The 16065-nt window shown below is 43.7% G+C and overlaps 1 protein-coding gene across 2 annotated transcripts in view; it reads left to right on the top strand.

Moving 5' to 3' along the window:
* The window catches only part of HEATR1 (HEAT repeat containing 1), a 1158897-nt gene extending 1143908 nt beyond the window's left edge, over positions 1-14989 (top strand). The window contains exons 44-45 of one of the 2 annotated variants that reach the window (XM_069607931.1): positions 9219-9327; positions 14726-14989. In XM_069607931.1, coding sequence (XP_069464032.1) covers positions 9219-9327; positions 14726-14814 — 198 coding nt within the window. In that variant the 3' untranslated portion in view covers positions 14815-14989. Of the gene's footprint in view, positions 1-9218; positions 9351-14725 lie in introns of both variants that reach the window. The other variant, XM_069607932.1, reaches the window with a different exon arrangement.
* Positions 14990-16065: the final 1076 nt, after the last annotated feature.

Here is a 16065-nt window from a genome sequence, read left to right as displayed (position 1 = left end):
CCTGGGAGGGGGCACCTTATGGATGATGCAATGCCATATAACCCAAGTTAAAAAGGTCTATTCAGGCAGGGGTACTAAAGCAGCATTTCCTCTGACCACCAAAATACATGTCAACCTTCTCCCCCTAGCCCCTAAAAAAAGGTGAGAAAGCAAAAAGAGTTGGGGGTCCCATTATATGAGTCTGCCGAATTCCCACAAATGGAATTCTGCCCTAGCAGCCTTAGACTATCACTTCGTGGACGCCAGTGTGTCCTGTGGCACCCTCACATACCAGTCCCTAATGAAGCATATCCATAGTTGGGAGGAGATCATGGTGCCTCAGGGTCCTCTTCAGCGCATCATCAAGTTGCAGGGACAGAATATGTATGCCTCCCTGCTTTTTTTTCCAGAGGAAACCACATCTTTGATCGATCTAGCAGTCTTTTCGATGTTTGCAACCGTAAAGTGTCCCCGAGGCTCGCCAGGCTTCCACCAGTGGTGATATTCATGGTCTATTGGGGCCTTGTACTAGTGGTACCAAGCGTCCGTCGAGACCTTTACCCAGTGATAACAGCATAGGTTCATCAGGCCCCCTACCAGGTGCAGGCCACAGTGATCCCCCAGTGTTCAGAGCCTGCTACTGGAGCACCCAGCCTGTGGGCCCAACACTTTGTCCCAGAGTCCCCTCAGACGTCTGTTGTTGGGTTCTGACCCAAGGGCCCTCTTGGGCCTACAGTATGGAGCAAGGAGAAGGGCAAGAACCCTCCTCGCTCCAAGTATGGCACAGTCCTGCCAAAACATTAGGATATGTTTGACTGAAAGTAGTGCTCTGGTGCCATTTTGATGAAAACTTAAGGATTGATACTTGGACATGTACTTGCCTCAGGAGTCAGCCGGTTCTTCACCTTACAAGATGGAGCAGCCTTCCAGCAGGCTGTGTTCCTCTATCGCACTACCACCGGCAGTCAGCAGAGGCTCTTTTGTTTTTTGGATGGACTGGTCCTCAATGACTTACTCTATGGGTAACTTCATATCACCTCCTGCAGGTGCCGTGAGGTTTTCCAACCTTTGGACCACTCCTCATAGGCAAACCATGTGGTACCCCTCTGCAACTTCCATTTGGACACCATCTTTGACTGCGCTTTCCTCGGCCTCCAAGCAAAGGCAGGTGTTAAGATGGATTTTCAGAAGATACCCTGGGGTTGGATTCTGAGAGGCCACCCTATTATGGTGGATAGGTAAAGACAGTCTTTAAAGTGTCTCCCCCACTTTATATAATGTGTTCACAAAACCACTGTTTGGTGATCTTAACTATTTGGTTGTCACCTACACTAATTATGCTGATGACACCCAAATACACCTCCCTCTCACCGGAGACTATACTGCAGACTCCAAAGCGCTGAATGACATTTACATTATCATCCAGGCCTGGATGGCCAAGCATGGACTATGTCTAAATGATGACAAGACTGAACTACTCCTCTTGGGCTCACAATCCAAACTCAATAATCTTGATAAGCTTCAACTCCTTCAACATTGATGTTAACAACCTCAAGGTCTCAAAGGATGTGAAAACCTTAGGCATCTACATTGACTCTACTCTGAACCTATCTATACAAACTAATGCGATAGCCTCCTCAATGGCTTGCACCTGTAAACGAATTACAGCTTGCAGACCATTCCTCACAACTTCTAACTGCTTAACTCTAGCCAGAGCGCTAGTTTTATCAAAACTAGACTATTGCAATGCGCTCTACCTGGGACCTAACCAACAAAACTTGAAAAAGATGCAGGTTGTACAAAATAACGCCATCAGATCGGCACTAAACATTCCCAGGTCACACCACATCTCTGAATCAAGACGCAACCTGAACTGGCTATCGGTCAAACAGAGAATTGACCTTAAAAACGTATCCTTAACACAGATGCACCCAGATACCTGACAAACATCATCTCTCGCAACACATCAGATCTCCCCACCAGAGATGCACAATCACATTTTCTCAAGATCCCGAGATTCAAACTGCAGAAGGCAGGATGCAGCAATTTTCCGGAATTAGCCAGGTTATGGAACTCCCTATCCTTAACGCTAAGATCTGAATCATCCTTTCACATCTTTAGGAAAAATGCAAAAATGTGGCCCTCCACACAAGAGAACTAGAGATCTCCTGCTGTCCTTGTTGACTGTCTATACAGATATTTCTGTACCTTACTCAACTTGATTCACTTCATCAATCTGTATGTATTCATGTAGTCTTTCATCTGCGTAACCATCTGTAGTTTAATGTAACCATGTAACTTATTCTTGTGTAAGAAATGCGCCCAGATGCCTCAGGGCTTGGTGCGCTCTACAAATAAAATACAAATACATTGATGTATAGCCAAACCCAGCAGAGTGGTAAGGCGTAGACACAGGAGGGTATGTTAGTGGTCTAGGGCTCCAATGAAACACACATAGCACTACAATAGTTCAACAAGCAGTAGTTTGTTTGTGCCTACACCTCTTTGCGCCAAATTTCTGATGTAAATGAATAAAAGTACGTAGTCAAGTTTCTTCAAGTATATTTTCTTAATTTATTTGATATATGTTCTGCCCATATGGATGACACGTGTTTCCGCGTTTCATTGGCGCCTTTTTCAAATCCGGGCTCGACGTTTGCTGAACTGTGTGAAGTCTGCTGCCTTCTGTGTCTTCCTGCGTCACTTCAACGAAATCCGCCAAGTTTGGTTAATCATTCTCATCAGAAGCACTACATCACAGTTCGCTTTTCTCCTCTGACCGGGCCCAGTGTTCCTCCTTCTCTGGCTCCCTAGCTCTCCTCATTCAGTTGAGGCGGCTGAACGGAGCTTTACAAACGGAGCTGAGGGACTCTATGTCTCCGTGTTGACCTACATCCTTGCGACACAAGAATAAAATAATAAAATAAGAAAACCATTGCCAACCTTAATAGCACTAACATACGGGTCGCGAGAGTACACCTTATGAGATCCCCACTCAAGAAGTTCCTCACTACAATAGTTCAAGTTAGACAAAAGATGTGCAAAAATGTACAATTACTTATGAGGCCTTGAATACACTGGAAGCAATGAACACCTCAGGTAAATATTGTCACAATACTATTGTACACTTCCATTCACTATTGAGGGTTCTGCTAATGGAAAACAGTTCTTAAATGGTTAAGCAATGTTATAAGCAACACTTTAAGTAACTGTGTATGGTAAAGCATGTAAGAAACAAGGTAAATAACAATTTAGAACCAGTTGGAGACCGGTAAGTAAATTGATATAAATGGGGACACCCACAAGAAAACCTTTAGTAAGGTCCCTAGTTCTTAAAAACACCCCTGCTAGGAAATGGGGCCTAGTGCCCAACAATCAATACCTCCATAGTATGTACCTCAAAGGAGTGTTTACTATATGATTAGCAGACAAGAGTTAGCAAAGCCAACAGGTGTGAGTAAATTGTCCAGAAATTGAATAAAAAGGTAAGTAAAGTTCTGACCCGTTTCTCTCCCAATCCCACTGCTCTAGAGGAATCCCAGGGCAAACGATTCTTAACCAGATCACCACTGATCTTAGGGTAAGGAAGAGATAAGGTTAGGACTTTACACCAATACAACCCTATGGCGGGAGTAGGTGTAGTTATAGGTATGAAGATTCACCCCCCCCTACTCAGATTTCTCCAGGAACCACTTCAGGGGGTTCCTGAATCTGCTGGGCCCACTTCTAGGCTTTCTGTTTGATGGAGGGCCAGGGGGCATATCTGCAAAGGGCACTTTCGGTGTCATGAATGGGTCCACTAGTCAACGTTTCCAGACTCTGACGAGACAGTTCTGGAGAATGGACAGCTAGAAATCCTTGGTACGATAAGATGAAGATATCCACAGTACAGGCGACCTCCCGAGACCTGCTGGTCACAAAGGCAGGATTCAGTGGGAGTCTCCAAGGTGAGGCAGCGGATTACAATCCTCTTTGTGAGAACAAAGGAGCATGCCCTGCATAGCTTCTCTTTGGGAAGGAAAGCTGAAAATGCAGGGACAGGTGTTGGGACAGTTTTTCTACAGTCCTACCAAGACTTCATAAAAACCATATCTGAGGCAGTATATTAGCTCCACCCTTAGTATAAGAATGTACCACCCGAGAATGTGGGTAGCATGGACAGAGCAGGCAGGCCTATCTTAGGAGGGGGAGAGTGTTGTAGCTTGGAACAAAGACGTTGTAGTATATATATGGGCGAAAGAGAAACAAACACTATATATTGTAAAAAAAAAATAAAGGGTTTATTTAAATACAAGTAGACCAAGATAATTCTTAGGCAAGTACTAGAACATCATATAAAGACAATCATAAAAACCAACTCAATACCTATGGTATGCACATCAAGGTATAACCTTATTTAGAGGAGCAAGAAGCAAGTCAAAGATGAGTCAAACCTAAGATTACACATTCAGGCTAGTAATGTACTATTCTTGGGGAATAGGACCACGTTAGATATACTTTTTGAATATAATCCGTATTTCAAGGGTGGTTGACCCTGTAAATCATGCAATAACACTCAGTTATACAGTGACATAATAAACCAACCCTGTTAAAGCATACTCCTTGCAACATTACTTTTTAGAACTCAGTTCAGGGGTAGTAAAACAACTCGTATACTTTCTGGAGGGGCCTTAAGCTACAATGACAAGTATGAACACACAATAACTATTGTAGTATGCACTAAGCAAATAAGGGAAAGCAACCCCCTATAACACTTTAAGAATGACACAATGTATTTCAAGGTAAGTAATTGACCTATTGGTACATAACTGTCCACTATCTAATAGCGTGTTCAACCAGTATATTTTTAAGAACTGTATAATGCAGTTTATAAGGTAAGCAAGAACGTTTTGAAACTATTTATTTATTTATTTTTTATTTGAGCTTTACTCAGTGAAAACTGAGTTTTGTCAAAAACTTCTTATTCCAATCTCCTTGTATTTCGATACACACATTAAATCATAAAAAAATCATAAAAATACCTCCCTCGAAAGGCTGGCCCGGCCTGTCGCACGAACACGGCGACCTTATCCTGAAACCTAGTGGGCATTATTCCTGAGAGTCGATGTTCTGTATCGGGGCCCCCTCAGTCCTAAGGGTATTTATCTGGTCAAAAATCGACTCGATGATTTTGGCCAGAGCTAAAGTCCATCTTGTCTTTTCTCCCGAAATAAGTCTGTTCCAGATTTCCTCTTCTTGGTAGATCCACATATTTTCAGCCAAAGAAGGGAGGTATGCTTTTCTAATTTCAATTGTGTAGGGACACTCGATCACGAGGTGCTTTATCGTCTCGATAGTGTCGATTTTACATAGCCGGCAATGATTTTCAGTTCCTACCCCTCTAATAGTTATAATCTCTCTCGTGGGGAGGAGGTTGAGCTATTTAAGAATAGTACCAAAGCAATCCAGGGAAGCACAACCCAATGTTAATAGTTTAGAAGAGCAGCAACTAAACAAGGTAAGTAAGGCCTATATACTTTTAAGAGGGGCTACAAGCAACTCAGAGACTAGTATTAGCTCAGACTGTTTACCTTTTAGAAAGCAGAGCAGGGAAAGCAAAACCCAACGGTATACTTTAAGAAAGGCACAATGTATTTCAAGTTAGGTAGACCCTATTGTTGAGCTTTTACACTCATTCAGTTAAGAATACTAAAACAGTACCAATATCTATTACTTTTTATAAGGGGGAAACACCACTCAAACTTGGTACAACAACTTATATATTTACTAGAGGGCAGAATGCAACTCAAAGGTAAGCATAAACTTAATGACACCTGTAACAACTTATTTCACAGAGAGACAGTTACCACGCTAAGTTCTTTAGCAAGTAAGTACTTTAACACTTGTTATACTTTCAGGGCACATTCCTTTTCTTATCCAGTCCTTCCCTAGTCTATTGCATGAGTTCTCTGAGGCAGAAGAGGGACCCTATTGGTCTTGGAGCCAGCTGTAGTCCGGTTGATGTAGGGGTCAGTTGCAGGAAAGTCAATGTTCCAGAGGATATCTTCTTAAACAAGTAAGCAGCAGCTTCAGAGTTAGTAAAAGTGTTCAGGGACTTCACAGAAGACTCCCTATGTGCATTCCAGCATTAGGCCTGGGCAAGTGGTGTGGGCAAACTCCCAACCACATGAATCACCCACTCAGCCTCACAGGATGCATACCAGACTTTACATAAGTATTACCCAAGCCAAGACAGTGCTTTAGGAGAAAAGAAGAGCTTCTGAGTGCCTGCCTTCAGGATTCAACAGCACAGGACCCAGTGCCTGGATTCTTGGTCTGGAGATGAAAGAACTGGACACTGGATGGGACTTGGCACCTTTTTACAGCAGGCAGGTGAAGAACGAATATCGCTGGTTGGATTCTCTTCACTCTCTCGGTCCTGCACTCTAGGACTTCAGGGATTCAAATCGTGTCTCTGGAGGTCCAGGAGTCGTCCACCAATGTGTCCGCTGGATTCGGACTTCAGAAGACCGTGCACCACACTCAGGCTCGAGGCCTCTGGATATTATTGGTTTGCAGTACAGAAAGGTCGCAGCACGTTGTGCAATGGCTCAAAATGCAGGTCTTCTTGAGACTAGTTGATCTCACCAGTCTCTGGGTAAGAGCGGTCGCATTCGGCACCCCCAGGTCGATTGGAAGGATGGGTTGCATCAGGCTCCGGTTACACAGCAGGCTCTCTGATCGCTGGAAGTCGCTACAGATGTCTTTTCTTCATTTTCCACTTTGGTTTCAGCTCCAGTGGTAGACTTATCAGCAGCTTCCAGGTTCGGAGTATTTATCAGGAACTACAGCACAACTTCTGCAATCTCTCCCTGCCATTTACAGAAATGTGTGGTCTGGCTGTCCAATCAGGGAGTTTGCTCCTTTCAGGCAAGGTGAAAAACAAAGGGGTGCAGAGCTTTGGACTCTCTCTCGCTTCCTGCCTTCTCAGACACCCAGGAGCCTAGCCAAGGAATGCAATAGATTCCTGCCGAAGACAAAACGTCCACTTGTATTGTTCCCGCCTAGAATGGCAGGGGGAAGCCCTCAGAAACAACAGGGATACTTAAAATGGCAAAAAAGAAGGAACCCACCATTCTGGCAGAATGGTGGCCCTTCTGTGCATTACTGAGGTGGATTTAACAGCCTGCGAGTAATAAGACTAAACAGGCACTAAGGTAAAACCACTGCCACCAGCCATTCGAGTAAACTTGCAATTGAAACAGAAATGCTACTGGTAAGTAAGCAAGGGGATACATTGTATACCCCCCAACACTTCAAATATGGAGGGGTGTGCTGGCTTACTATATAAAATGTAAAGGGGGTTGAAAATCCCTCTTTACCTCTTGGGAACAGTACCTCACCCAAGTACATTAAAGAGAAATTAACAGGGAAGACCAAAGGAGCAGCCCAGCCTAAGCCCAAAAGTTATAGGAAGCTATAACTCCAATCATACACCATGCAGAGACGTAAAAAAGTCACCCATAAAAGAGTAAAAAGACTAAGTGAGAGGGGAAAAGATTCCCATTCACCTAGGGACAAGGAGAAATAATCGGTGTTTCTAAGCAAAATGTTGTGGTGTTGACACAAGTGAGGAAGATGTATCACAAATATGAACAACCTACCTAACAGACGACTTGGTCCACAAGTTGAAGATCAATATAGTTCCAAGGCTGAATTCAGAACGGCGACTCGAGCAGAGAGGTAGCTCTGTATAAAGCTTATCAGTCCACCGGGTGGTCCAGGGACATTTCCGAAGGCTCAGCAGACACAAATAACTTGAGCATCCAAGACAGATTGTTGACACCAGTCCAGGGGTTGAAGTGCCAACAATCAGGAGAGGAGCAGGACTTCACCTGGACTTGGCTGAAGGTAATTCTGGCCTCAAAGGTTGTCCTCCGTGGGCAGAACTTCATAGGGGTCTTGATTCCAACAATGATTGTCGAATGGCTGCAGCAGTCCTCCTTTATCCGGGATCTTGACTGGTGTTGCTCCCAGGCCCACCGATGGTAAGTATCTGCACCATTCAAACTAGCAGGGGCTGTCCAATCATGGAGAACTTCTGTTCAACACATTTGCCCAGCAACAGGCACACTGTGGACTCGTTACAAACAGTCACAGCCCCCATACTTGGCCACATGCACACAGACGGCCACTTTGCCTGGGAAAGCAGAAGCTTTACATGGGAAAGGGCTTTTCCATAGATGGCAATTTCAGACCCAAGAAGGCAGGAAGAATGCCAAGGCACAAAATGCCTAAAGGACAGGTGAGAATCTTGTGGCGCTGCCACTTTTAGAGTATATGGAAATGTGCACAAGTAAAAAGTAAAAAAAAACATGGTAGTAAAATGTCCTCTTCCTCCAGCCCGTCCTGTACTTGTGACTGCAACAACAAAGCTGCAAAAGAAAGTTATAAAGATACAAAATATCCAAACCACACTTCGCTTTAAGTTGATGTGTGCAGTTTAAAAGCAATAAGAATTCCACTTCGGGAGACAGGCTCTCCCAGTGGTAATCTGTTTCCTCAAAAAAGTGATTAAAAGACAAGGGAAGTAACACTAGGCTTTTCAAATGCTTCCATTACCTCATGCACTCCTCTGTGATGACGAGCTACTTTAAGGGGTAAAGTAAAGACGTTTGATTTCAGGTTGCTCCTCCACCTCTTCTTCTGCCCTCACCGCCAATTTCATTGTCAGCACTAGACGCCTCTGCGACATTGCCTCTCCAGAGGCTCCAGCCACACTTGGAGGGCCAGCACTAGATCAGAATAATGTGCAACTGAACTCGGTTTACAGGAAAGTGTCCTTTCCTCCAAGAGGGCCCTCAATTCCTGCTTTTGTGCAGTCAGGGTTGCTGAGGACTCATCGGGATTGGCATGATGAGGGCTCAAACTGGCAATGGAGTAAGGTAAGTGTGTTTGTGTGTGTGTGTGTGGTGTGCGATTGTTTAACATCATCACAGAGAACTATGACTGTCATAGTCCACTGTGGCGAAGTCGAAGAGAGGAGTTGTGAGCATATTTTATAATGGGCTTCAATAACACCCATAAACATTACTATTTCGTCCACGATTATTCCATCATATTTTTTCAATCGCTGTTGAAAATGCACTTAAAAAACGTGCCCACAGCATGGACCAACGTGATAAAATGTAATCTTATGTTTCTCACATTGCAGTTCATCAAGTGGTAATTTTGTTTTTGATTTTTCATTTCATCATTAGGTCCGCTTTGCTGCTTTGATCGCTTTGGTGGAACTTGTTGGAAAATTACGGGAGAACTATGTAGTTCTGTTACCAGAATCAATCCCTTTCCTGGCAGAACTCATGGAAGGTAATGCCCTAATTATGTGAATGGTAAAATGTATTTCATGGTACAATTTTAAAATATTTGAGTGCTTTACATGTTTAGTAGGCATACGTTTGGAAATATACTGAAATGAATGGAAGGGAAATAACCACTCTTAAAATGTTTCACTGTTATTAGAATCCCTCTGTTTTCTTTGTGTGCTAAGATTATTTCTACCTTCATTTACAGATGATCAGAGATTTTTTCAAAATTAAATACTGGTTTGGGAGAGAGAAGGCTAAAAAAAGGATGAATGTATCTGCATTTTGTCTAGAGTGGAAGAAGTATAATTTGTTCTTTAACCACACTTTAGAAATGCATGCATTCATTATAATAATAAGATAATATTTAACCTTTTGACTGGCATGGATATTGTCAGGTTTTGCCCCGAGGTCTGTGGAGCCCATAACACCAGCACTCGCCCACTGTTACAAGGTTTTATCAAAGTTACTACGTGTGGCAGTACTTAGAAAAGGCCACCTACGGTTAGCAAGATTTTTCACTGCTCCAATTAAGCAAAGCCACTCTTACATAGTGCTGACCAAGCAGCAAAGCTGAACTAAAGAGGAAGTGGGCACTTGTGTAGTGCAGTTAACATTTGGTAGACACAGTAAGTTAAAATAAAATGTATGCTGGTAAATTATAAAAAGAAAATGTATTTGTTACGGTACTAGATTAAGGCGCACTTAAAATATTCCAAGGCAAGTTAAGATACGCCATGCAGGGTTGTCGTCACGGGTTCCTGGGTGATCACCACTGGTTGTCTCTAGGTTTCTGCAGAGCCCTCAGGCGGTAGGGGGGAATACCCAGATTCAGTGCCACAACAATGGAGAGGCCCTCACAGATGCACATCTTGCATTGACTCAGGGCAGGGTCAGGAGGCACTCTGCAATTGCCGCTCTTCTCATAATAATTGTCCTCTTGCACGATATACACTACTGGAGATTCAACATTGAAGTTTCAACCCCACGAGAAGTTGGTCCCTGTGGAGATTACTGTTAAAGACATCATGCAGGCAGATGGTTGTACTATACGCCACACAGGCAGATTATTCCACTAGTTGTTATACAGGCATGCCCTGATGAAGGATTGAATCCGAAATGCATATGATATTCATGCACAATTAAAGCCTGTGATTTTATGAAAAGGAGTGTTGCAGTCTTCATCACAAGATAAGACTTGTTATTTAAGCAATAACCCCCAAGCCGGGGAGGCTTCACTGCATCAGTTAATGCTCCAGGCCCCCCAGTTACAGGCCGGAGCGAAGCGAGGGCCTTAACACAGGCCCAGGGCGATTACATGATTCAGTAATAGCCCCACAGCGAGGGGTTTATTGCTTAAATATGTCTCATCTCGTGACTCCAATTTCGCCAGAGACCACTTCTGAGGTTCTAGATTCCGCTAGAGACAGTCTTCTGTGCTTGATCCCTTGTAAGGAGGCTCAGAGGTTACAGGTGCAGAGGTCACTTTTGGGTGCTGGATTTAGTTTCGGTTGATCGCGGGTGAAGGATTTTGGTTGAAAACACTTTCCAGCTGAACACCTAAACGAAGATGAAGAATTCTGCGGAGCAGACAACCTCAAGATACCTCTAGGTAGCAAAGCAGATGGATTGCGGCGGGAGCCACTATGATCAGGCGGTGCATGTTCTCTTCAGTGGATGAAAACAGGAGCAGGTCCAGCTTCTGTTGAGCAGAGGATGCACATGGCACTGCAACAGCTGCAGGGAGGTAGCCTAGGAGCCAGCGGTTCAGTCCACCGGGTGGTCCAGGGACACTTCCAACAGCTCAGAAGGTATCGATCCCCGAGAAGGAGTCGAGACTCATTCCCACTGGTTCACGGGGCAAAGCCCTGATGAGGGCCTTTTTGAGAACAGGACAGAGGAGCAGGGATTCACATGGACTTTGCTAGAGGCAATGCTGGTCAGCTGCAGCAGTCGCCTTCAGGTTTTCAGTGGAATGCACTTCTCCATAGGGGTTTTGGCTTCCACAATGTTCTCGGAATGGCTGCAGATGTCCTCTTACTATGCAGGATCTGGACTGTAATCGCTATCAGGCTGACCAATGGAACGAATCTGCACCATTCAAACTGGATGGGGGCTGTCCAATCATTCTGCCTTGCAGCAGACATCCTGCGGCCAGAATGTGGACTGGGACCAGACCGTCCTAGCCCGCACATCAGGCCACACACATAGATTACCACTTTGCCCCGGAAAGCAGAGGCTTTGCCCTGGAAAGGGCTTTCCAAATATGGCCATTCAAACCCGACAAAATGGGAAGAAGTCCAAAGAACAAAATAGCCAAATAACAGGCAAGAATCTTGTGGCACGCTCAGTATTTGGTACTCTTTATGGCATTAAGCACTAAAACACAAAAGTGCACAAATAAAAAGGAAAAAACACAGTAGAAAAATATTTGCTGCCAACAACTCATCCTGGACACTTTGTAAATGTAACCACAAACTTATAAAAGGGAATGTTATAAGGATGCAAAGTATCCCAACCACACGTTACTTTGAGGTGATGTGTGCAGCTTTAAAGATCAAATACACTGAGGGAAACATAGACTCCCAGAACTGATAGTCTTATGGACTAATCCGTTTCCCCATAAAAATTAACACATATCAGGGGAAATAAAGCAGAATGTTTACTTACATCCAAAAAGTCAGGTCAGCAGTCAAAACTGAGCAGAAAGAGGTGGTGTCTCATAGACATCTATTGCAGGAAAGCAGCAAAAAAGTAAAATCTTTCCTAACAAAGGGTAACCCAAAGCATAGGTGAGTGGGCAGCCTAGCATCCCAGCGAACATCAAATAGTAAGGTGAAAATCCATATTTTCCTGTGCAGTTTTATTAGTGGATTAACGTGGGCACATATTGACTCTGGTGGTTCCTCTCCTCAGGCCAAATTATGCTTGAAGATGAGTCCTAGCGCTCGCTCTGCTGGTCAAGTGCTTGCAAACACACTTTGGTGTTGTAGCAGTGTGTTACTGCTGGCACTCCTCGGGTTCTTAAAGCTGTGAATTGGTGGTAAAGGCTAACACCCTGACCCTGTACTAATATAATTAGGGAGACCTCTGCCAATTTGATAGATTTGTTGTACTTAATTTACCCTGGAAAATGAATGAGAGATGGGACGACTGCAGCTGCTGGACTGTTTCTACAGGCAAATCTGCCTCTCTTGAACCCTCTCTGACTGTTATTCACTGAACCTCCGGTGAGAACCTCTACTGCCTGGCTATAACCCAAGTGGCTTGGTGCTGTTCCACCAAATGCCCTGCTCCAACTTGGAAAATTGCCTGTGGCATCTCTGCAGCTGCTCCTCGTCATGGGACTGGCTTGTGCTGACTCCTTTCTCACCTTAGCTGTCTGACCTGCTTTCAGGAATCACTGCTGTGCCTTAGGTTGCTGATGTTGCCGGGCCCTCATCTTCTGGAGTCATCCGTCGCTGTAGAGCCTGCTCTGGTCGTGCCACCTGCTGGTACACTGCAAACCGAACCAGTACCTAGCCGAACCAAATCCCAACATATAAACTGACCTCTGCTCCCATGGTTCCTGGGCCTTCCTTGCAGAATCCATCAGCCTGGCCAGCTTTCTCCAGGTCCTCCGATCCCCTTAATTGTCCTCCTCATGGTCGCTTGGCTGTGTATGTCAGGCTTCCCTGACATGACCGTTTAGTACATTGGGCTGGTGGTCCACTGTGCAGCCTTCCAATTATGTTGCTCTGGTCTTAGAACCTGGCTTAGATCCCTCATGGATGGGTTCCCATAACTCCATCTCAATGGATGTTGCCTTTGCACCCGAGGCCTATATATAATTATTTAATAATATTTACACTGTAACTGAGATAACTATGCTTCTGCACTACTGTTAAAAGATGCCAGCCCAAATGCAAGCAAGGTCTGTGCTTTAAATAATAAATTAAAAAGATTGACTTTGGTTTCTATGAACAAACCTTTATAATCTCCCAAAACTCCATAACAATGCTTAAAACTTTTAACCAACCTGTAAATCTTGAATGCTTCTTTGTTCTGCGGGTTTTAAAGCCTTCCTGTGATTTGTAGTACTTACTTGTCATTTTCTCTGTCTTTATGTATGAAAAGCCACTGCAATTCACCCTTAACATTTTAAAGTAGTTACAGTTGTACTACCTATGTACCCACCTATTTTCTACTGGGTTTATTTGAGTTGAGACTAAACACTTTACTGTTTCATATCTATCTTAAAAGTACTTGGCTTCTGTAGATATTGCTCCACACATGTCTTTATTATAAAGGGCATGTTCGTCAGTAAATCTAGTCTGTGCATTTACTGACAAATATAAAGAAGGTTTTTGGGATTGGGTCTAGATGACATTTGGCAAGCCTTTCATATGTTTCGTCCAAACAGCAATTTTGCAGTGAATCCCATTTAGATGAGAGTTGACCCATTTTACAAAAATCTCTCTCGAAGTTTTCTTTAAGGATATTTCCACTTACCAGTTTTACTAAAAACTGGAAACATTGGGATGACTTTTAATGTGCAAACATTGGCTTCTTTGGTGCCCCGTGTTAATGCCTCTAAGAGGCTGTGTGGAGGAACCCTGGTGTTGGCACAATGCAAGGATCAGTTCATTTATTCCTCCAGATGCCAAATGGCATCTGCAGTTTCTTCATATATTACTGCAGCAGGGAGAGTTAGGAGTAGATTAATTAAGCATTATCCCTGACTCCTGTGAGAATTGATTTGCACTTGGATCTTTACTTCCTGCGCCATTTATATTATATCGTGCAAATGTATACATTAATATATTTATTATTTTTCTTTCCAAATAGTCCTTTATATTTTGTCTTGTTTTGCTTTGATGGAGTTCATTTCTGAATAAAGCTCTTGAGTTCTTGCCTTTTGTAGATCTTGCTCAACGCACGACTTTATTATAAATGGCTTGTCAGCAAATCCACTGTGTGGATTGGCCTGTGACTAACGTGCCTTCTAGCAGGCCTCTCAGATCCTAAGAGTGAAGCCAGACTGCTCTGCTCACCACTGTGAGGCTGGTCGTCGTTAAGCCCTCACCAGAGGACTAACAAACCACAATTCACAAAGTGAGACGGAAGTTGCTTGAGGACAGTTTCTGCACTTAACAAACCATGGCTTTGCGCATACACGTTGAAAGCGTCCGACTTTGCCCGTAAACATGCGTTTAAACCGATTTCTCACTGAACGTTTTCCGTGGCTCTTCAGTGCTAATGGATAATAAAAGCCACAGCTGCCCCGATGGCAGTTCCCTGTACAATGGGCAGGGGCGGCGATGTTCACACTGCTTGATTATCGTGTGCTACCTCATTCTGAGGATTCAGCTGCAGTTGTGTGAACTTCCCATTTGAATCTGTGTTTGTCTTCTTCTTTGCAGACGAATGTGAAGAGGTGGAGAATCAGTGCCAGAAGACCATTCAGCAGCTGGAAGTCATCTTGGGCGAGCCGCTTCAGAGCTACTTCTGAAGAGGAAATAAGAACACCATTTCCATGGGATCTGCAGCTCATTCAATAGACTTTGATTGTGGAGCATCTTAAGTGCCTGCGATGAAGTACATGCATTTGTACACGTCTTTATTTTTAAGTTTATGCCAACCCAATCCTTGTCTGTGTTTTAAAATAAACACTATTAACTTTTGTACTTTATTGTCTCTTGGTTCACTTTCAGTGCACCTGTGAAAACCACAAGCTAATAAAGGTGTTATATGTAAGGCTTTAGATCAAAGGCTTGCCTTTGCCCCTCCTCGCGCCCCTGGGTGTTCTACTCAGTACAGTTACGGTTATGAGTCTCATCGGTTGCATACCATTTTCCATTACCCTGTACATACTGAATACATTGAAGTGTTGTCCACCCCAAGAAGCCTAAAAGGTAGGACTTTTTCTTTTAGGATCTTCGGTAACTTGTTTTCTCTACTATAATGCTGGTGGATTCACTGTCTTCAGACTAAAGCCTCAAATGATGCAGCCCCAGAAACTATTGCAAACAAGATGTTTATCAATTACAGCAAAGAGCCTGTTTACTCGGTCTCTTCATGAAAGCCCCCCCGACATCACACATGGGCCGGCCAAACCTCATTTTTTAATGAGTTTGAAGCGGTGTCTTGGAGGAGGAACTAAAGCAGTTGAGCAGAACTAAGGGTACATGTTTGCATAGTCCATGAAGTATATCGGTGACTTATGATTCTAATGACCGTTCTTATCTGTACAGCATGACATTTGTCCAGTAAGCACATTGCGGCAATGCAAGATATTTCAAGAAAAAGGCAGTTGTAGCAAAGAGAGCACACCAAAAGTATTAAAGTCAAGGGAAGTACTAAAAACATGTGTAATTGTTGGAAAGGACCAAACGCACCACTATAGCCAAGAATAGTTGGTAAACGGAGATCCAGAAACATTCATGTATTCTTGAGCGAGCTACTAACAGACAAAACAAGGGGTTGCCACCCCAGATAGTTTCCCCACCCATCCAGCCACTGTCTCAATTTCTACGTTCTGTGTTTACTCAAAATTATTACTTTGCGTTCCTTGGTAGAATTCAGGGGAGATTTATGGTGTCCTCCATTCCTTGTTCCATCCGCCATCACTCACTCCTGTATCTGAAGCTTCGAGACAGAATGGATTGGGTGTGGGAAAGTATCAACATCAGTAAGGAACACATACTGTCTGTCATCTATACACATCATAAAAGTGCAACCTATCACTATATCATGTGTCAAT

The sequence above is a fragment of the Ambystoma mexicanum genome, chromosome 4q, assembly GCF_040938575.1.
Source record: "Ambystoma mexicanum isolate Mex_15411 chromosome 4q, UKY_AmexF1_1, whole genome shotgun sequence".
Lineage (NCBI taxonomy): Eukaryota > Metazoa > Chordata > Amphibia > Caudata > Ambystomatidae > Ambystoma > Ambystoma mexicanum.
Note: the sequence above shows the minus strand (reverse complement) of the source record. Positions and strands in the feature narration are given on the sequence as shown.